The 22391-nt window shown below is 43.3% G+C and overlaps 1 protein-coding gene across 1 annotated transcript in view; it reads right to left on the reverse strand.

Annotated features, from left to right (window-relative positions):
- gpr153 (G protein-coupled receptor 153) overlaps positions 1–22391 on the reverse strand; it is a 34435-nt gene that overhangs the window by 9713 nt on the left and 2331 nt on the right. The window contains exons 2-4 of the mRNA XM_086110267.1: positions 13968–14550; positions 7389–7818; positions 1588–1777 (exon numbers count right to left, since the gene is read on the reverse strand). Coding sequence (XP_085966393.1) covers positions 1588–1777; positions 7389–7818; positions 13968–14320 — 973 coding nt within the window. The 5' untranslated portion in view covers positions 14321–14550. The remainder of the gene's footprint in view (positions 1–1587; positions 1778–7388; positions 7819–13967; positions 14551–22391) is intronic.

Raw genomic sequence — 22391 nt, forward strand, 5'->3', positions numbered from 1 at the left:
TTAGGATGTGTTGAGCTTGACTATAAAATGCTGCATTTGAGGGAAAACTGTGACAAAGGGATGAAAAGAGAGCAGATCGTTTGCACAGGCAGGTGGGCATGCAAGTCAGCAGCTTAGTAATAAAAAAAAACAAAACAAAAAAAACGAAAGAAAAAAACCCAACAGTAAACAGTCCTTATACATACACCTGTGATGCGTTATACATGGCAAGCCCTCTGGGAAAAGAAAGCAGAGAACTGGAGGTGTTAATTATCACACAAAATATTAGCTACCCGGTGTTTGTTCCATGACCCCTTTGACAACATGCACTTCTCATGAAGGACACCAGGGGACGCACATGTTTGAGAGGTGAGGTGAATAAAGGGCGGAGAGGGGGGGAGATTGTGGAGGATGCAAATACACTTTAACCATCAGACAAAATGGTTATATGCATACGTTTAGTCCACACCATTAAAAAAAAAAAAAAAAACAATGATTATAATATGACCTTAACGACCTCAATCCGATTTTGTCAGTGTCAGTCTGACTTAAAAAAAATGAAATGAAAATAAATTCCTAACTAGGTCAGCGTTGTATCCAGAAAAAGTAAACTTGGGGAATCTCTTTTCTTTGACGTGAGGGTAATCTGACCATGATGGCATCAAAATGTTTTTCTGCTTCCTTCTAAAGTAAACGGGAGCCATTTATTTTATCGTCCTGCTGTTGTGGGCCAAAATGACCCATCTTAAGTGCAATGGAGTGAATAAAGTGCTGCGAGGTAAATATGGCCTTTGAATTGCAACCACTCCCTTTAGTTTTTTTTTGTTTTTGGGACATGGTGCTCATTTTACAGCAGTACATACGAGCACATTCCAACTGAGTAAATAGACCCTTAAAACTGGAGGTCACGCGATAATATGGATTTCATGTGGAAATTTAAAAATTCATATATTTAAGGACTGTATTCTCAGGCAAACAGTATAATTGTCTTGATTGGCTAGTCACACGCTGCTGCCTCCTTTTGGAATTTAACAGGAACAGAAGAACTTTTTCATGCACTAAAAAAAGCTGACAGCTATGTGTTAATGTAGCTAAGCCTAAACATCCAACATTAGCTTTCTACGCACCTTCTTTTCCTTTCCTGCAATACTACTATCATCATCAAATTCCCCTTGATGCAAAGTCGCCTTTCGTGATAATTTACCGGCGAGAGATCCCCAAAGTTAAAATGTACCTTTGAAAATTCCATTTAAATTCCAGCTATCACATGGACATGATTACATCTGGCGTTAAAATCCCGAAAACAAACAGTAAGAACATGAAGGAAAGGGGGGTTGGGATTCTTTGCATGGACAGACAGTGAACACGTATAAACAAAATTGACCAAACAATAAAACATTAGCCAAAAAAAAAAAAAAAGTGGCTGACACAAGCAGTGAAAACAGTTTTGGATAATCTACATGGCCATGTAAAAAAAAAAAAAAAAAAAGATTTCGGTGATGAGACAGCCATGGTCTTGGGTCAGGAGAAAGGAGTGGAAAAAGGATGTTGGGAAGGTGCGGGTATTGAGGTGGAGATAAGACCTGACTGTGGGGGAGGCGGGCTTACCCTCGTCCACCTCGTCATTGGACATGATGGCCACGCACTTGTCCCACACCAAGCGGATGTCAGCCCGATAGCGGTCACAGGCCCACAGGAACATGGGCAACAAGATGGACTGCACAATGGAGCACCAGAGCACACACACAACCATCCAGTTGTATGAGCGGTCGAACTTGAGACTGGCAAAGCTCACCACCTGGGCAGAACGAGACGTTTAAAAAAAGAAGAAAAAAAACAACTTCATAACATGATGGATTCAAAATTCCTTGTTAATGTTCAAAACCCCTGAGCATTGTCTTGGGACTTTGGTTATCACAGTCTCGTTCATGTTCTCGCCGCGCTAGCACGCGTTTTCTCAGGGTACGCCGATTTCCAGCCACAGATCAAAAGCATGCATGGTAAATGCACCAAAGAGAGAATATGTGTGAATGCGAGCACAAATGCTGCTTTTGTCTACATGCGCCCCGCCATTGGCTGGTGCCCAGCTGGGATGGCCTGTAGTTCACTCACGACTATAATGAGGATAAGTGCAAGAGAAAATGGATGGATGGATGGATAATCAGGAACTGCCACGTGGATTTTGAAAATGGAACGTGCATTGTCCCGATTGCAGTCTGACAGTACAATGACTTCCTACTAGCTGAGTGAGTAATGAGTGCCGATGACAGTTGTGTTTTTCTTATAGTGCTGTAGTTAGAGGCTGACAGCACTTTACCCCTCTTTGCTGGAGTATGACTACCACTCGGATGCTTCTCAGCGGTTTCACATGTGCATTGATATAATGTATTCAAATTTAAATGAACAACTTGTGTCACACTCTGGCAAAAAAAAAAACCTTGTCCGAGGGTCGATCCATCCATCCATTTTCTGAACCGCTTTATCCTCACAAGGGTCACGGGGAGTTGCCGGAACCTATCCAAGCCTGAACCGGTTGCCAGCCAATCGCAGGGCACACAGAGACAAACAACCATCCGTGCGCACACTCACACCTGGGGCCAATTTAGAGTGTTCAATCAGCCTACCATGCATGTTTTTGGAATGTGGGAGGAAACCGGATTACCCGGAGAAAACCCACGCAGGCCCGGGGAGAACATGCAAACTCCACACAGGAAGGCCGGAGCCGGGATCGACCTACGACCTCTGCACTGTGAGGTCGAGGCACTATCCACTGGACCGCCGGGCCGCCCTTGTCTAGGGTGTGCTATTAAAAAAAAAACAAAAAAAAAACACATTTTTGAATCTTGATGGCTCTTCCAAATGTAAAATCCAATTCTGCTCCCACCACAATATATTACTGAGTGCATGGATCAGCACACAAATGTAAATGAGTATCTGAGAACATTAATTTGTGTGTTGGTTCTTCCAATGCATTTAAATAGCTCATTATATTTGGTCAGGAGAGATGTTGCTGTTGTTGTTTCTGTTGCGAAATATAATCTTCCATCACTATGACCCCCACCATTTAGAACACACAATACGATATCAACACACTTTGCAGTACAGTAAAGCGTTCGTTTCCTTAAAGCAAGCAAGGCGCGCTGCACACACGGCGCATGAACAAAACAGCAAACCAGGAGAGTTCAGTTCAACTCACAAAAATGAACGTGTCAGTGTACTGAATCTTTTCTGCGCCCATAGGAATGCGAGATCTTCACTTTGCTTTGAGCAGCGGTGTTACAACAATGAAGCGTATTCATTGTCTCTACCGACTGTAATACATATTCCACATTCATGTTTGGTAAATATATGAATAAACCTTTACGTATCCATCTTTAGCACGGGCAGATCAAACTACCAGTACATATCATAAATGCAACTAATACATAAATAAAGCAGTAGTTAAAAATAAAGAAATGGAGATGAGTGGTGCATATAATTAAATCTACCTCTTGAACAAAGGAAAAAGATTACTTTTATTACTTGTGCGACAACTGTCAAGGAAATTATACTTTCACTCAAGTGTGCAGAGCAGTGAAAGGCTCTCCTGAGCCAATGAAGGAAATGAGAGTGAAAAAGTTGAGCTAATTTGTCAAAGAAGTTGTTATCGCTCAGCTCCTGGCGCGCAGATGAAGGCAAATAGCAACTCAGTAGCACAGAAGCCAAGAAGCATAACCTGAAGGAATAATTGAAGATGATGACAACGGAAGCCAATGCCTGTGTCGTTTGATTCTCAATGGGAGCTTTTGCAAGAAGGCGTGATTTTTAGCCTAAGGGCCTCAACTCTATAATCCATTAATCTGGCACCTTTTCCATTTAATCGATGAATTGGATTTTTTTTAATGAATTGCCAACAAAAAAAAAAACAGGTCATGGTTCCAAATTGATGGGGCACAACAGTGCAAAAACAGGATGCTGCCTGAAAACATCCCAGAGCACTGAAGTAAATAATGGGTTACGTATTTTTTTTTCATCAAATATTATCATAGATAGATATCTATCTATCTATCTAGAACTGACAAGATCGCTAAAAGTCACACTGGGCAGTGCATACTTACGAGTCGGCAATACAGTCTTCTTGTTGGAAGCTGATAAGAATCCAAAGGTCCAATCAAACACAATATAATGAACTAAAACTCCTATCCTCATCCGTCTCCGTGTACAGTAATCCCTCGTTTATCGCGGTTAAGGGGACCAAAACCCGCCGCGATAAACGAAAATCCGCGAAGTAGCGACCAATTAACATATACTGTATATATAAAAAAAAATTGACCCACGTGGGCCTTTGCAGAGCGCACACACACACACACACACAGGCCAGCGATCCGCAGCGAGCAGCAGACGTGTTTATGATTAGTCAATTAAGACAATTAAGGATGAAAGAGACCTGCTTTTGTTCTTATAAGCCTCCTCTCTCTCTCTCTGTCTCTCTCTCTCTCTGTCTCTCTTTCTCTCAGCAGTAAAATACGTACAGTATTTTTGTTTCATGTTTATTTTTTTCTGTCTAAAAAATATGTATTTTGGATTGTTTTGTTGGATGCATTCTTTGGTTTATGACAATGTTTGCCTGCGTGTCATACAGTTTTCTTGCTCGTTGCAAGTAACTGTCCCGTTGATCACCGATGTCTGGTAATTCTTGTGCATACTAAAGGATTTTTGTTGCCATTTGCATTGCTTCCTTGCTGGATGGTGGCTTGTCATCAGGAGTTGAATCGATGCCTTGTTGTTTAAAGTTTCGTAGATTTGCATCTTTCCGACTCTAAGTGTCTGCTGGATCTTTTTAACTTTGTGTCCAGCCTCGCTCAAACGGATGCATTTCACTCGCTCCAGTTGTTACAGTTCTTCTACATTTCGATGCGATGATCTACACGACGTAAGTGAATAAAGTTAAAATCTTTCGCAATTACAGTAAAACGCACGCCAATAAAAAGTCGCTTACACGTCTTCGTTTCGAATCTGATGAATGAAAACGGCGAAGCGAACACGTTTCTTCGGTCGTGTCGAGTGGGTGCTGCTTTTAAGCTAGTGCCGCGTTCTACAGGACGTAAGTGAATAAAGTTAAAATCATTCACAATTACAGTAAAACGCACGGCAATAAAAACTCACTTGCACGTCGTCGTTTAGAATCTGATGCTGAAACCTCCTCGCTGCCCATCTTCAAAACCCTCCTCAAAACTCACTTGTATTCTTTGGCATTCGACTCAGCATGACTTAGATTTGTTCTTGGTTTTACTGTTTGGTGCTTTCTACCGCCTTTATTACCGATTTGTCTTACTGTTTATTGTGCATGTTAAATTGCTCCATGTACAGCACTTTGTATGCAGCGATGGCTGTTTGAAAGTGCTCTATAAATACTGTTGACTTGACTTGACTGATGATCGAAAAAACGCGAAGTGAAAACTTGTTTCAGCGTTGTCTTTTCCGTCGCATCGGGTGGGCGTTGCGTGTATTTAAGCTCCCGCGGCATTACACCTCCATCCGGGTTACGGGTAGTGGAATTTTCGCTTACGCAACTTCCGGTAACATGTAATATCGTAGTCAAAATGTTAATGCATAGGTTTTTATTCCGGGTGAAGGATATTCCTTTCCGTAGAATTCCGGGGATGGGAATATTTACTGTACACTCACCTGCTTGCCCATGCGTGCACGCACACGTGGACCTCAACGTGTGCGTGAACGAAAATCAACGTTGTGTTGTTTATAACGCCATTCATCCGCATTTTTATATTGCAAAAATGACAAATGTCAATCGACGCCACCTTTGCCAATCAGCGAGATAACAGGACTCAGCTGGTCAAAACCAGGCGCATGGTGGTGCAGACATTTTCAGCCATTGATTGGCCGAAACAAAAGTTTGGTAGGCGTGCACAAGTGCCCAACTACCCAATCAGCGCAAAGTATTGTACTGAACGTCCCACCTTTCCCGAGCAGTCCAGATTGATACTGAAGAGAACTCCTTTGAGTAATTCGCGTATCAATCTCGCTCTTGCCAGGGTTCGTACGTCTCCATTGGTAAAGATGGTCAAAGTCCACTAAAAACATCTAGTCGCATAAACTAATCTAGGTATTTACATTTAACAGTATGCTGGCGTTTGAAATAAAAACGTGACGCAAACCTACCGCTAGGGGGGAACGTTACTATTTATAGCACTAAAGTCTAACTCCTCGACATCACAAATATATCCCAACATCAACAAAAAATTATATTAGGACAAAGCACAAAATGACCACCTGTTGAACAAAAAAAAAAGATATGTGAACACAAAAACGTGTCTTTCACACCACTGCTCTCCCATGTTATTCACAACACTAAAGATAAATTATCTGAGGTGGACAGAGGGTCCGTCAGTCCATCACTTTAGAGTTTAGAAAGCGTACAAATCTTTTTTCTGTGACAAATGACGTTTAAACGATGGGTGCACACAGGTCAATAAAACCGAGGGAATGCAGTAATCCGGTCACAATTCCACAGCCAGTCATCTTAACCTAAACCATATGACAAACGCACATTTGACAAGCAAATGGCGACAACAAGCCCCGGAACATTCTCTGAATACCGGCTTAGTCGTCTGGCTTTTTGCATCAAATGTAAGCAGTCTTGAGCTCGCTACACGCTCTCAGTTCTGCCTGCAAACATGATGAATCGACTTGTGAAAAATGAATGAGAGCCCGGGGCTGGAATTTGCAAGCTAAATGGTGACAGGCTGAAAGAAGGGCTTGCTCCTTCATTCGTTGACAAGGAGCTTCAAGGACTCGTGTTCCCACAAAGATGTGGATAGTGACATGCTTGTTGTGAAAGAGGGGAGATCACCCGTGCATTCCTAACCGATCCTTGCTCCCTTTAATGGGCCCACACACTCGCTATCTGACTTCATGGAAAAATACAGCCATCATCCATAAGCAGTGAGCCTGGCCTACTTTTCGGATGTGGACCAGGAAGAACACTTTGGTTTATGTAAATAATATAGCAGCATGGCTTGTTTCCACATCGGGGTGGTTTGCGGAATGATTAGCTCCAGTCGTCTCGTTGAACGTCTTTCCAAGCAAACCCCAAACACAATGAACGATGAGCTATGAAACGATGGTGAAATGGAAAAGGGAACTTTCGACCTCAAATCATGTTATCGTCATTCCACCGTCGGTTGTATTGGTTATGCCGTTGTCAAGAGGGTTGACAGTTGTCAAGAGTAAAATGATGCAAAGACCAAGTGAAGTGAAACGCGCCTCCAGCGGGTTGCAATGGACACCAACGTGCAAATTGCTGTGTTGCACGCATCTCAAGGCCCCGCTGTACATCACACAATCTTTTGCTGAAGATCAAATATATGTTTTAGTCGCAAATGATTGGCATTTTCATGCGGCCGACTCACCAGTATGGGGAAGCCGGTGAGAAAGTCATAGATGAAGACAATACCGCTGATCAGGTAAGTGATCTGCAGTGAAGTCTTGAGAGGTTCCGAGCCATCGATGGAGGACCTGCGCTTGCCCTGAGCGTCCTCCACCACAATGGTGGGGACGTTGAACTTGTTCTTGTCCGCTTTGTGGCCTGCCTGAATGGAGAAGGTCTGGAAGAGAGCAATGCCGATGCAGATCACACCCATGGTCACGCTACCGCCAATCAAGAGCAGGAAGCAAACCCCAAACCCCAGGCCGATCTCTGTCACAATGAATCGGCAGTCGGAGGTGTAGAAGCGGTCCATTGTGTCGTGCCAGCCCACTGCTGGAAGTGTGGACAGGATGAAGGAGACCATCCAGATCCCCATCACCGTGTGCACCGCCTGCTTCTTGGTGTTGCTCAGCCTGGAAACACAAATACACAATTTAGAACAGGAAACACGAATAAGCCCACAAAAAAAAAAAAAAAACACACGGCCGTGCCTTGACTTGCGAGCAACCCCCCTTCGTGTTTGCTTTGACTTGCGAGCAATCGTTCACTACACAAACGCTACACGGCGGCAGCAATCTCAACTCAGCTCACTTCCCATTAAGCAGCAGTTTGTCAGTGAACAATTGTCTAAAAAAGAGGCTTGAGACGGTTGATTGACACAACTAGTTCAGAGTTTACTGCCAAACTAAACATAAAACAAGAGAACTAAAACAACCATATGACTGTCCCTTTAAGTCCACCAACTTAATGTTAACACATCACGGTAAATACCAATGATGGGCTAAAAAAAATCACATAATATCATGATACTCACAGGCATATTTTCTTTATCTTCACCCCCCCAAAAAATCTCATTTTACTATTATTTCAGCTCATGGTTGGAAACACTGTGCAACTATTTTGACTTGCGAGCGTTGTCAGAGACAAAATTAAAAGCACGCGTTAAATGTTGAGTCATGTCACTGACATACTGGTGGAAGCGCGTCGACATTTGGAATTCTTTTAACAGCACATGTACAACCAGAATCCCAACACATGTCAAAATCTCTCTGAATGGTCCGTACAGTACCGGTACTCTGACTTAAAAGTAGGTAGGGAACCTTGAGTAACACGAAACACCAGCTACTGTACTGCACAAACAATTCCCCACAATAATTTAGAGAAATTACAAGAAGCAAAAACAAATGAAGCCTTTTCCAACAACCACACGAGCATGAGCAACGTGCTATATTCCTTTGCAAGCGACCCCAAAACATTCTCTTTTTTTTAAAAATTATTTTCCATTTGAAATTCTGCTCACTAACCATAGTTTGTCACTTTGCTCTACGCTGAGGGGATTTTGGTGGTCCTCACAACTCCTGAGTAATTGTTGCAGACGACCACCCGCTAAATGTTTTTGTGTCCTTTGGCCATTGGCCTCTTTCTCCCGCACACTCACACCTGAACTACAGCAGCGAGTGACGGATGTTCCTATTAAGGTATTGTCACCGTCCTGCACTTTAGCAACACTGTTACTGAGAACATGGAAGCTCAAAACGACTCGTTTGACCAAATAATGTATTGCGGAAAATAAAACCACATCAAAACTTATTCCGTCCGAATTAATCAGGGTTGCCCAATTCGTTGAAAAAGTAACTCAATTACTTTACTCATGATTCTCTTTTAAAAGTAATCAAATCACTTGACTAATTCCTTGATTTTAAAAGTAACCGAGTTCGATTACAAATTACTTTAATCCAAGGGTGTCAAACTCATTTTTGTCGCGGGCCACATTGTAGTTACGGTTTCCCTTAGAGGGCCTTTATGACTGTGAATTTTGTGAAACCATATAAATGTTTAACCACCTCTACATTTACATACACAGCGAACAACAAATTGATAACTAGTTTAGACATCAGAAGTCAAGAATAATGGATTGTTCCATTATTGTAATTATTACATTATACTGTATATGGCCATTTGAAATTTTGGTTCAGACTTTAGCTAGCATCACGGAAGTTGACCTGCATGAATTGCTTTTGCAGGCCACATAAAATGATGTGGCGGGCCAGATCTGACCCCCGGGCCTTGACTTTGACACCTGTGCTTTAATAGGTACATTCAGCAGATGCCGACAACCCAGTTTAACATGAAACAATGTATCCTGGTTTTGCCTCTTTCGTGAACTTGAAGTGCATTTTAACAATGATGTTGAAGAATACACATTGTTTTTAGGAAAAATAAAATAAAATAAAGACAACCGTTTTTGACTTCACATGATTTTTTTTTAATTTTGAAATTGTGTCTTTTCCAGATTTCACTTGCCATAAATGGACTACTTTTTATGATTAAAAAACAATAAAATAGACAGTCATTCTCGACTTCACTGAACATCTTTTTTTAACTGACATTTATCATGTTCATTGTTTATAAAAACGATGGCATTTGGGGACGTCCTGCAGTCACACATTATGCTGGGACTTTCTCTTTAAGCTTGTATGCATACCGTGCTGGGAATATGTTATTGTTTTTTGGTTTTGTTTTTTTAATGTAGAATTTTTTAAGCTAGATAACACTTTGAGAGCACAGCGTGTGCAACAAACCTTAATATTTTTGTCTTTAGCTGACACAAATACAAAATATAGTGACTGTATTTCCAGTTTTCCATGTCACGTCCTTTGGATTTCCAGCCTAGGCTGGTATGTTTTGTTTTTTTGGGGGGGGGGGGGTGCTTTGACTTGCAGGCAAAAATGTGTGGTGGCCGTGAACTCAACTCACTTCACTCCAAGCAGCAGAGCAATTCTTCAAAAAAAAAGAAGAGAGACTTCAAGTTGTTTATTGCAACTCCCGGTTGAGGTTTACTGTCAGATTAAATATAAAACAAAGAGAATTCCACTTTGTGTATTTAAAACGACCACAGAACTTTGCCTTCAAGTATGCTCCGTTAATACTACCCAGTCAGCAAAGGCATCTGGCCTGGATTCGGCATGAAGCTGGCACACATGGCCTTGTGTCGGCACTGGCGTAATGCATGTGGGCCGAACACGGCCCTGGAGTGGCAAAGGAGGCACTGGCTTAACTCTGGCAAACCAAATGAGGGCCAGTTGTGGAGTGAAGCATTTGGGCCAGAAATCAATTTACAACTCTGGCCCATATATGGCCAGCCAGGCTTGAGCCATCCTTAAATGCAGTTTCAGATTTTTTTTCTACATACAGCCTTGTTTTACAATTGCACACCGATGCGGAATTCCATTCATCACACACACACACACACGCACACGCACACGCACACGCACGCGCACGCGCACACGCACACGCCGAGTGTACCGAGTGTGGGCCGAGTGTACGTGCCGTGTCTGCCCCAAAGCTGGGCCAGACCAATTTTGCTGACTGGGCTGTTACAGAGTGAATGAATAGCATTGGCGTGGCAGTTCCTACTTTATATTTGGCTCCTTGATCTAAATTGGCCGCAAAGCTGATGGAGAGTGATGTCCACTAAGGGGGTGTGGCTTTAATTTACTTTGAGTGCGTAGAATTGAGGGTACATTTGTTCTGCATAAGTACAGAAATCACCACATTCCTTCAGCAGAACAGGAATAAATGTTGCATGGCTGATATTTGCACTTGCCAAAATCCACCATAACATCAACAAAGATACACCCCAAAAAATCCAAATATTGTTGTTTCCATGTCCTAATCCATTTTTAAAGGATTATTTTACATACATGGTCGCAAAATGAAGGGCAGCAGTAGCTTCTGCAGCTTTGTGCAAAGACTAGGAGGTCTTGTTGTCATTATGAGCAAAAAAAAAAAAAAAAAAATGCTAGCCTTTCCTCAACACGCCTACAGTTCCTATAGCGGTGAGAACGCATCACTAAGCAGCTTGAATCTATTGCGTGAATGAGCGTCGCAAAGGGCAGCGGACGCTGTGAGAGAGCAGCAGCACACCACGACAAGGTTGAAATTCATTATTCAGGCTGTCAGTGTATGTTAATGTCAGAGACAAGGCAGCCATGCTAGCTCAGCTGGGCAAATATGGAACCGCTGGAATGAAAAACGAACGTTTCCCCACACTGCGTTTTTACTGTTCTGCAATTCTGTTGTTGTTCCAAGTAAGTGAATACTTGGAACTGGCGAGTACAATGCCAAAGAGAAGGGAAGTGAAAAGTGGCCTATGCCTAAATGTTCGAGCCCCAAAAATATATGCGCTTAAAGCCTACAGTGGCTGAAATGTATGTCCCAATGTCCTTCCAAGTCTCACCATGCTGCGAAAAAAAGGCGCTGGCCGCAAGCTGTCTCACAAGTTAACGGGCTTCTTTTAGGTCTCCTATCGGCAGGCTCGTTAAAATAGAGACATTGAGCTGTTATGTAAATTGTGGCATAGACGGTTTAGGCATGCATGGCGAATTAACCGCTTTCTGTCGTGGTAGAGATGGATATACACTGGTACTTCAACTTACGAAATTAATTGGTTCTGGAAGACATTTCTAGAAACTAGAAAATGTTGTAAGCAGAGACGCGTTTTCCATGTAAATGCCCTAATCCGTTCCAAGCCCCCACAAAATTCACATAAATGTTTTCTAACACATAAAAATGCCCCAAAATATGTCACAAATACATGTTACAATTCGATTATTGAACAATAAATGAGAGTTGTGCATCATGTAAAAAACAAAGAATAAAGAATAAAAATGATGGTCATTTAACTTTTAACTGCATCCTCATCGTTTTTTTTTTTTGCCCTCTTTAGTTCATGCTCTCTCTCAGAAGTGGTTTTTGCCTGCCGTTTTGTAAAGAACTAATCGAAGGACATTTGCTTTTAACAATCCTTCGAAAATGTCCAAGGCAAATATCAGCGGAGTGAGCGATTGTCCGACTAGTGAACACTTTTTCTGGGTGATTCACAATTACATAAAACTATCGGCACTTCTCATGGCCCAAGGGGCGAATGATGAGGACGCTGCCTAGACACATATCTACCTATTTATCTATCTACACACACAGACGTATATGGTAGAGGTTCCTCTTCGCCAATGGGATGCCAGGAAGATGCCAGGTAATAGCCAATGGCAGAGCAGCTATGCTAAATGTTGCGTTCGGGAAACTCTGAGCTGCAAGTAGTAGCTCATACTGTATTTTTACTTTTCGTATCTTGAAATTACGTAACAAGAGGCGATATTTGCGGGTGAGGCGTTTCGTAACTTCAACATTTCGCATGAAGAGACGTTTGTAAGTAGAGGTAGCACTGTAGTTATAATAACAACAGTACGTAACTCGCAACTGCGCCAGGTAACCACAGACACCAACAAGGGCGCTCGGTTTTCATATCGTGGGGTGGGGCGGACTCACCCCGTTTGAGGTAGACCCAAGAATTCAGCACAATTGAAATGGTGAAAAAAATGTTTCAAGCTACACTATCGCTCCACAATTCAGTCTAGCATAGTTCCCTGTCTTTTCACATGGTTTCAGCATTTATTTTCCAACTTGTATAAGGCATTAGAATAAAATCTCCAAATTCACTTGACTGGGTTTTTAAATTACTCCCTCTCTGACCAAAACAAATCTCGTGCTGGGCTTGATTAGATTGTGCAGGTGTGCCTAATGTTGTGGCCAGTTTGTGTCTAAAACACCAGCGTGCAAGTGTGATAGATTGCGAATTTGAGCATCTGTTTGTCTCCGCAGTGCTGCCAAATTGGCCAGGCTAACTGTAAATGCATCATGCCCGAAAGGCAAACTCATTGTTTCTCAGCATCGGAGTAAGGGTGAGACGTCTCGATCATCACCGCGTATCACCGCGACACTTTCTCTGCACATCTCACTCACCACACGACAAGCTTGTCGCTCTGCAAAGCTCAAGACCGAGATCACAGGTGCTGCGTTTGTCGGCTACTGGACGGCGACCGCAAAATGAGAATTTAAATCATCGTCATTTAACAGATGGTGTGCAGCAAATCAAAGCGCTTTGAGGACTGCCCTTTGGCGAGCTGAAAACTGCACCAAACGTTTCTATCAGAGCAAAATGTGAAGCAAAACAACACCCCAAAAAATCTATCCTCCGATAAACCAACTTAAGAAAATATGTCGTGTGAAAATACTTTTAATTTGGCCGAATTGGGGGTGGGGGGGGGGGGGGACTCCTACTGCCTAAAAATGACCGTCATCAAAGAAATCATCACGTATCCAAGCTAAAAATAGCAACCACATCTTATTGCAAAGCAAGCGTCGATGTGTGAACAGCAGATGTCTTGGGAGTCTTGTGAGGCCAAATTGTGTTACTGCAGGATCATGCTGTCTGCTCACGGGAATCTTTATTATTCACTGTCACTTTGCTAATATCGCTTGTGGTTTGGAGCCAAATGTAGCCGAAGGGCCAGAGCTGGCAGATGCTCCTTGTGGAATATTCTTCCATGGTGTGAGCTCAAACAGAAGCATTGGCTGGAGAGGAGCGTCACCTCGTACAGACTGTGAACCCGTCTGAGAAGATAATTCGTTCAGGACCGTATTCCGCCATTTGCGCCCAAGTCTTTTTTTTTCTCCCTCCACACACACAAAAAAAAAAAAAGAACAAAAAAAGGTGGCTCACCTGTAGTTGACAGGCCAGCGTACCATCCACATTCGGTGGTAAGAGAGCGAGGTGACGGAGAAGCAGGTGACCAGCGTGAGGGTGTAGAAGGTGGACACAAACACCTTACACAATCCCTCGTTCCACTCGTAGTTGGAGTGCTGGCGGCGCAGCGTGATGACGCAGTACATCGTGATGGGGATGGCCATGTTGAGGATGTGCGTTCCAGCCAGCGTGCAGATGAGGAACTCCAGCGGCTTCCACTTCTTCTGCTTGGCGCTGACGCTGAGGATGCTCCACGTGTTGGCCAGGATGGACACTCCCGAGCAGACCAGCCAAGCCAACGTGTTGGCGTTGATGATGTCATCCGCCATGTTGGAGACGGGCGGGGCACAGCCTTGGGGGCCGCAATGAACTGTCGGCGAGAGCGGAGACGCGCGAGGACGAGGAGGAGGTGGCGGCGGGCAGGAGGGGATGCAGGGCGTCGGCCGAGGCAGGCATCCTACATGGGCGGGCGTGAACTCTCCATGGGAAGTGCCACAGCGGGGCGACGGCACGGCAGCAGGGGCGACGCGGGAGAGGGTGGCGGATCCGGGCTGGTTGCCTGGGAATCGGAAACAGAGCGCGGGCAGCCATGTCATCAAACGCCATTAGTCGGTCCGATTGAAAATAATCCTTCATCAGACATAATCCCTCTTCCCAGTCTACTAATTACGCGAATCATCACACTGTATTACAGTTAATACCGAAAGTCATTCATTGGGGCGTCCTTCAAGCAGAAACAGTGATCAGTCAGCAGGGCTATTTTGAAAAGAGCCGCAAGCAACATCCAAGAATTAAGCTGCCAGTGTAGCAGTGGATCTGAAAAGTCCACACACCCTTGCCAGGATATTGTGAGAAATCAATTTAAAACTTTTTTTTTACACAACTGTTCCCACTATTTAAAAAAAAAAAAAAACATCTTTCCGAGATGTGAAGCTGTAATAAACACCTCAGATGATTTGGTAGAACAAGTTTATAGAGCAGTGGTGGGCAAACTACGGCCCGCGGGCCGGATCCGGCCCGTTGGTCTTTTTACTCCGGCCCGCCGAAGATTGGTGCACAATTAAGGTTTTATTGCATTCATTTCGTTTGGACTTGTAATGACAGGTATTTCAACGCCAGGTGGCGCAGTTACTTCAAGTTGCAGAGCACAGGGAGGGAGGGGAAGACGAAGAAAGAGGGAGAGAGTAATGACCATGGAAGGGAAAGTGATATGTATCTGATTAAACGAAGCGGGTAACAAAGTACGAAACATTCAGGAGACGCCTGGAGTCGGAAAGACTCAAATCTACGAGACTTTGAAAAACAAGGAAGCGATTCTTACTCAGTCCGATTCTGGCAATTTCCATGCTCAGAGTGAATTGCTTGTGGCTCGAGTATTTCCTAGAATGGTTTCATTGTTATCATGTTAAAAACTTTCCGCAAACTGGACCGCTAATAAGAGTCGGAGAGCAGTCAAATGTGTAGAGCGTGAACAACAGGGGGCTCAGTACACATCCTTGAGGAGAACCGGTGCTGAGTGTGATGGTGGAGGAGAATGTTACATTATTACTGGCATACAAAGACATTGTGCTATCTTCTTTATTTTCTATTTCTATTTCTAACTTTTGGCCCGGCCCTCCACAATATTTTCTGCTTCTCATTTGGCCCCCCCGGGAAAATAATTGCCCACCCCTGGTATAGAGCTTGGATGTGGCTATATTCTGAATTAACCCATCACGTTCATCATCATGTCCAATTGGCGTCCGCATGCACCTGCCACAATTAAGAGAGCCTCATTAACCACAAATAAAATTCAAATGTTCAAGTAGGCTTTTCCTGACATGTGTTTTTGCTCTCCGGCAGCGTTCGTGTTTGTGCTGACACTGACTGCTATTTCTGGGATTTCACAACTCCTTCCTGAGTGACATTTTGCAAAGGACACACAAAATGGCAAACATCCACAAATAAAGTAATTCTAACAAATAACACAACATAGTTATTTGAAAAGGGCTTCTCGATCTCGCAGCAAATAAATAAATAATAATAATAATATGAATATTTGCCAGTGTTCATATCACTGTAAACTGAGCATATTTTCATTTGCACCACAGCTAAATCACAGATAGTTAAGTGTTGATGAAAATATCATTTATGAGCCACGGGCGAACAACGGGGCACAGCAAAACGGAATAAAAACCTTGTCACAACAAGCTATTAAAGATCATGCACATACTGTAAATATTACTGCTGGTGAGAGTCTACTTTTACAGCACCGTTTACGACGCAACGCGAGCCAAAAGCACCGGAAGAAATAGAATGATGTTCCTCTCACTGCGGGGTGAAAAATGCTTGCCACACAGCCAGGGCATGTTGTCACATTCATTCTCTGTCTTTTGGCGTGTCCAAACACTCTTGTGCTGCGGGCTGTGGGCAGTACCCCTGAGAGGGGACACTGACAATGACCTCATCAGCATCAGCATCATCATCACCACAACCAGCGCTTGCAACAAGCGAGTCGCTGATGGTGTCGTGGTTCATTTGCCAGACTTGTGTGCAGGCGAGCGGCGCGGGTTCAGTTCCCACTCAGTGACAGTGGGTGTAAATGGTTGTCTGTCTCAATGTGCTCTGGTGACTAACTGGCGACTGGTCCAGGGTGTGGTCTGCGAACGTCAGCTGGGAAAGGCCTCAGTTACCCATGACCTTGAATGGGAAAAGTGACAACAACAAAAAAAAAAAAATCGAAGCCTGGATGGCAAAAACAAAACGAATGTACATAGTTTACACTTTCTGTTTGATGTGCTTCCGGAATTACCAATTCATGTTCAAATGCTGACAACAAATTGTGGGCGCATATTACTCGGCACAATTTGTGAGACAAAATTCATCCCGAAGCCTTATTAAAAAAAAAAAAAAGCCATGAAGCAGTCACCATCTGGTGTTGCATTCAAAAATGTGGGGCACCAGATAGCAAACAATGCACGCAGAAAAAGTGACAAATGGGCCAAAAAACATTTTTACACATTTTTTTAAAACACATTTTTCAATTTTTTTTTTTTGGGCGCCGATTCCAAATCCGCCCTTATTTTTTTTCTCTAGCTCATCTGATTTCCATAATCATCATCACCATCATTCAGAAAATGTGAAAGAGCAGCTCAACATCGATTATCAACACCCACTGCTTGAAATGATGTTACCGTCACTTCAAAATGCATCCATCGCCTTTCAAAGCAAACAAACAAGACACAGCTGGATAACGCAGGATCAAGTCCATTAATTATTCGAATAAAATATTTCCCCTTGCTGAAAAGCTGAGCCTCAAAACAAACATGAAATTGTATAGTTCTGACCAAACGAGATTTTTTAAAAAAGGCACTTGACCAATATTCGCGATGGAGACGATCAATGCATACCGAATCAAGCAGGGCTGTAAAAAAAAAAAAAATCCGTCTTTGATCCAGAGGTCCCCAGGTGCTTGTGAGAGCGAGGTGCTCTTCCACAGTTTGAACCAAATGCAGAAATTCTGTTTTACAAGCATTGCAAAAATATCAAAATGCCCCTCCAAAGACTCCCCTTTAACTTAGCTCGTTAAGGATTGTTTATGATGGACGTAGGTGAACGGAAATATGATGTACCTTTAATTGAAAAATATATACTCAGGGCTAATCTTTGGAGAGTGACACTGTATTCTTTTCGTAACCTTGAGGGGCAGTTGTATCGGCGAATTGTTATCATAGCTGACTTCTTCCCCCAAATGATTTCAGCGCAATTCCCTTTTGCTCTCATGAGCACGGACAGACTCTATTGGGCAGGATAAGCAATACAGGACATGACTGGATGAATCGAGGGAGCCAAATATTTTACCACCTTCAAGAAGGAACGCTGACAATTACAAGACTTTCTCTCTCCAACTTCAAGGGCCTGAATGATAAGAGAGACGCATGGAGTTACCGAGAACAGAAGACAGAGACTGAGAAAGAATGACTCGCAGAGAAAAGACGCTGTCGATAATTCATGTTTCGACCTGATGAAATATGCGGGAACAACCCACTTGTCAACATGCCATATGGGGAGATCTCTGACATGTGCATTTATTCAATTAGCTGTGGTGGGCTACGTCTTGACCTGAAATTATTTCTGCCCAAATAAAGAGCTTCAAAAATGATGAATGCTATTTCTATGGAGTCCTAGATACAAAAATCTTGAAAGCGCTGGCTGACGTTGCTTATGACAAGTCACATCACCAACCATATTGTGTATTTTACCTAGCAGTGCACAAAACGGCTGTTGGTGTATTTTATTTTATTTTTAAACAAGACACCATTAGCAGTGACTAGAGATAAAAATAACATGAACTCTTGCCCACCTATAGGAAATCCCATTTAAAGCCCCTTAAATGAGATACACATATACTGACAATCTGTCCGAATTTGAACATTTTTCCCCCCGATTAGGCTGGATTATTGGGAGCGTCTAAAAGATTACCTGGTGGTGTGGGCGATGTAAAAAGTGATTTGTTTTTCTCCTCCCTCAAACTGTCAGGTTAACAATTCCAAACGTTAAACCCGCTCAATATTTACAATCACAAATCTTAATGCGTGCATTCAATACAGAGGACTTTGTGAATGTGATGTGAAACGGGCGATAGCTAATACGGTAAAAATGACAAAGGGTTTGCAATTGCTATTGTGTGTACTGACGAGACAAGCAACGACTCATTCTTCTTTTTGTCATTTCGGGTAGTCTGGACTGCCCTATGCAAACATGCTGCCTCTCACAGGACTATCTTGGTACTACAACAGACACCTGATTTTTAGGGGTGTCTGTTGTAGTACCAACAAATTTAGGACTCCTTTCGAGAGCCTGTCCGAGATGGGATTTATGCAACACAGGACGTAAGGGGAGCCAAAAACTCATATACTGTAAAATACTGTGCAAAGTGCAATTTTTTTGCCAGCGATCAGATGTGCTTTAAAATGTTTTAATAGCCGATAAAACAAGACTGCATTGTGTTGCCAGCTGGAAGAAGCAGAATTACCAGAGACATTTTGTGGCTGTTGAGGGGATAATTACCAATTATTTAAGAGTGTACTACAACGATACTTCAATGCCTTGAAAGAAGAGTGAGATTGCAGGTATTCATGGGGTGCAGTGTCACCCCCCCCCCCCACACACACACACGGACACAGAAGAGCTCTCCTTCACAGCAGAAGGGATTAGGTCGTCGCTCAGAGGTCACCACACAATCAATCTGGTGCTCATTAGCTTGTTATCAGAGTCCAGCAGAGGCGCCTTCATGCAGAACCAAGCGTATGCAGGACTCGCTTGTTAACCCGCTGTCCCACAAATAGACTAACAGGGGCTGAGGGGCATGATTTGGGAAGGTTTTCTGCAACTCTTGCTCCCGACAGTTTGCATAAAATGGTATTTCACTGCCCCAATAACGAAGACTTCCTGATCCAATCCGCCACCCAATGCCACTCTATGTGATCACATTGCAACCCATGGCCTGAATTCAGATGTGATGAACTGCCATTAGGATTCTTATTAACCGGATTGGCCTTTTTGAGTCTCCAAAGACCTTTTCTTGTACACAAGTGACCTGTTTATATCACATCATTCATTAACCACATACCGTAATTTCAGCTGCTAAATAAGGATAATAATTAAGTAATTATAATAAGGAAATGAGTAAGGAACTAAGAAAGGAAGAAAGTAAGGCAGTGAGGATAATAATTAACTTAATCATTATCTCTCTTGAGCATCTGGGGACACTTGCTTGAGTCCCCTGGGCAAAGGTGTGCATTTCTCCATGATGTCATCTTGTCATTTGGGCTAAAGGGCTTCCCACTCTGGAGTCAGGGCAAAATATGTGCTTGGTTTGCTGTGTTTTCCTTTTCAATAAAACAACATTGTATCATGTGATCACAGGAAACAGGAGAATGCTGCTCGTGTTCAGTTCTTTTTTTTTCCCCCTACCGTTGCCATAACTACCAAACCACCCTATTTCCCACCAAAACATTTTTTTTCCATTAACCCTGACAATGCGGTCACAAAAATACACGTTCAGTGTGAAATTTTGCTTTAGCCATCATATATAATAACACACATCCAGGCAGATTCTGAACGCCACGGATATGTGTGGTGGATGTCGTTGTATTTCCATCCATCCATCCATTTTCTGAACGGCTTATCCTCACGAAGATCGTGGGCATGCTGGAGGATATCCCAGCTGTCTGTGGACAGTAGGTGGGGGACACCCTGAACTGGTTGCCAGCCAATCGCAGGGCACACATAGACAACCATTCGTGCTCACAATCACACTTAGGGATAATTTCGAGTGTTCCATTAACCTGCCATGCATGTTTTTCATCATGATGAAGTCAAGGTGCATGGCGGAATACAATCCGGCGCTCGCCATCCCTGTGGGACAGTTGTAAACACTTTGTTACAGTCACCGGCTTCTCGGAGGAAGTAGCTGAATTTTCCATCGCGTAACCCGAGCCTTTCTTCCTGTTTATGGAAAGCTCAGAGTGAGGTGGGATCACTGCTAGCCAGATGGCGCCTTTTTCTTTTTTTTTTGGGCTCAACGAGCACCGACCGACCGTTCCCAGCATTCGAATCTCCCCACGTTTGTTATTTATGAAAACATGCGCTGTGCTTATTGCCTTCTTATCATCATCACCACCACAGGAGAGGCGACGAGAATAGCACTCAGTTGAGCGCAGACCTCCAACTGGGCTGGAAAATCTGAATTTGATTCAGCAACAGAATGTGCATATTCAGAGATGCACACCTCCTGCAGAGGCCGCAAATATTCATGGGTAAAAAGGGAGAGTGTTGAGAAACTTCATGGTTCAAACTTGACGACGTATGATTAGTGTCCATGCCTCATATGGGAAATATTTGCTTACACTTAAAGGCATGTTTACAGAGGAGGCGCGTCAGAAAAGTCCCGGACTGGCATCACACAAGATTTATTTCAATCCTAAACGACATATTTTCCCATTCAATGCGGGCCAAGCAGCACGTCTGCAAAGACATTTTGGGCATTTGCTTCTTTCAGTGCATGAAAAGTAGTGAAAGTTGTGACAGAACAACTCAAAACGCTCCAGCTCACCATGGCCTGAGCATCTGACAGTTCCTGGTCAAGAAGAACATTGGTGTGCTGGAGCAATCTACCCAACTCAACCAACCTGGGATTTTTTTGTTTTTTTACTCTCTCTTTCCAAAGCTCAAAGGAGTCCTCAAGGGGACCTGTTTTGAAGAAGTGCTCTACATCAAGAAGGCCCAGATGATGCAGCTGTCTAGAGTTCCAGAAGAATCCTTCCAGGAGAGCATGAATGTGGGGCAGAGATGCCTGAGAAATTGCATTAGACTTTGGAGATTTATATCAATTGATGTCAAGTCGAACCTTTTTTTTTTTTTTTACTTTTGTGACACCTCAAACTATGAAAGAAAAAAAAACAAGACCGAAAAGGTGATTTTGATGTGAAAATAATCCGTTTATAGATATAAAATTTTAAAAAAACATGCGGTGAGCATTGCTAAATCAATGCATGGATTGAGTATGGCATTTTTACACGGTGTTTGCCATTCACTCGATGAACAGGTTCATCTTTTCTCACATTCAGCAGACACACGTTCTTCCAAATACGGTGACACATTTTCAGTTTATACCAAGCACGAACATACTCTGTTCAAGTGTAAGGTGCCTAAACTTGACAGACCCTTTCTTTCTCTGATAATCGACATGACAAGTTGAGATCCACCCCTTATCTTTATCTTCAACTCAAAAGCTGTGCTGATCTGAAACCCAAAGCGATGCCAAGATCTCTTCGTCATCGCATTAGTCATTGGTTTACAAAGCTGAATTTCACAAACAAGCTGGGGCCTGACCTTCTTTCAGGCCTCCCCTTTGAAGAAAAGTACTTGGCAAATATATTCATCGGTGGGAGTGAACGGTTGGCTTCTAGTTCATGAGTTTTCAAATGTTTGTGTTCCAAAACACTGTTGTTGTGTATGAACAAATAAAACAGTATGTTTGTTTAACATTCATAGTTGAGCAAAGTGTGACTCAAACAAGCCTCAAACGAAGAAAAACGAGCCCTTCCGGCCCAGGTAACAAACAGCAATGACAAGAAACTCCTTGATGCGAGCAAACGGCGTGTGAATTGGGGCCTACACGTTCTGCGCTCAAGTGACGGAAAGCACAGAGTGCACACGAAATAACAAGCGGCAAAACGCGTGACGCACAAAATGTCAGACGCGCCCCGTGAAACGCTGAGCTCGGTGGTGGAGGCGCCCCTGTCACGTGATCTCCAGCCCGCGTGGCCACATGACATTCCACTCTGCCGCACACTTAATGGCCCCTGCATTGACATGAACGTCTGCTGTCGCGGTTGCTGACATGTCGGCACGTTT

The sequence above is a fragment of the Hippocampus guttulatus genome, chromosome 1 (assembly GCF_054856545.1).
Source record: "Hippocampus guttulatus isolate MCC_2025c chromosome 1, RoL_Hgut_1.0, whole genome shotgun sequence".
NCBI lineage: Eukaryota > Metazoa > Chordata > Actinopteri > Syngnathiformes > Syngnathidae > Hippocampus > Hippocampus guttulatus.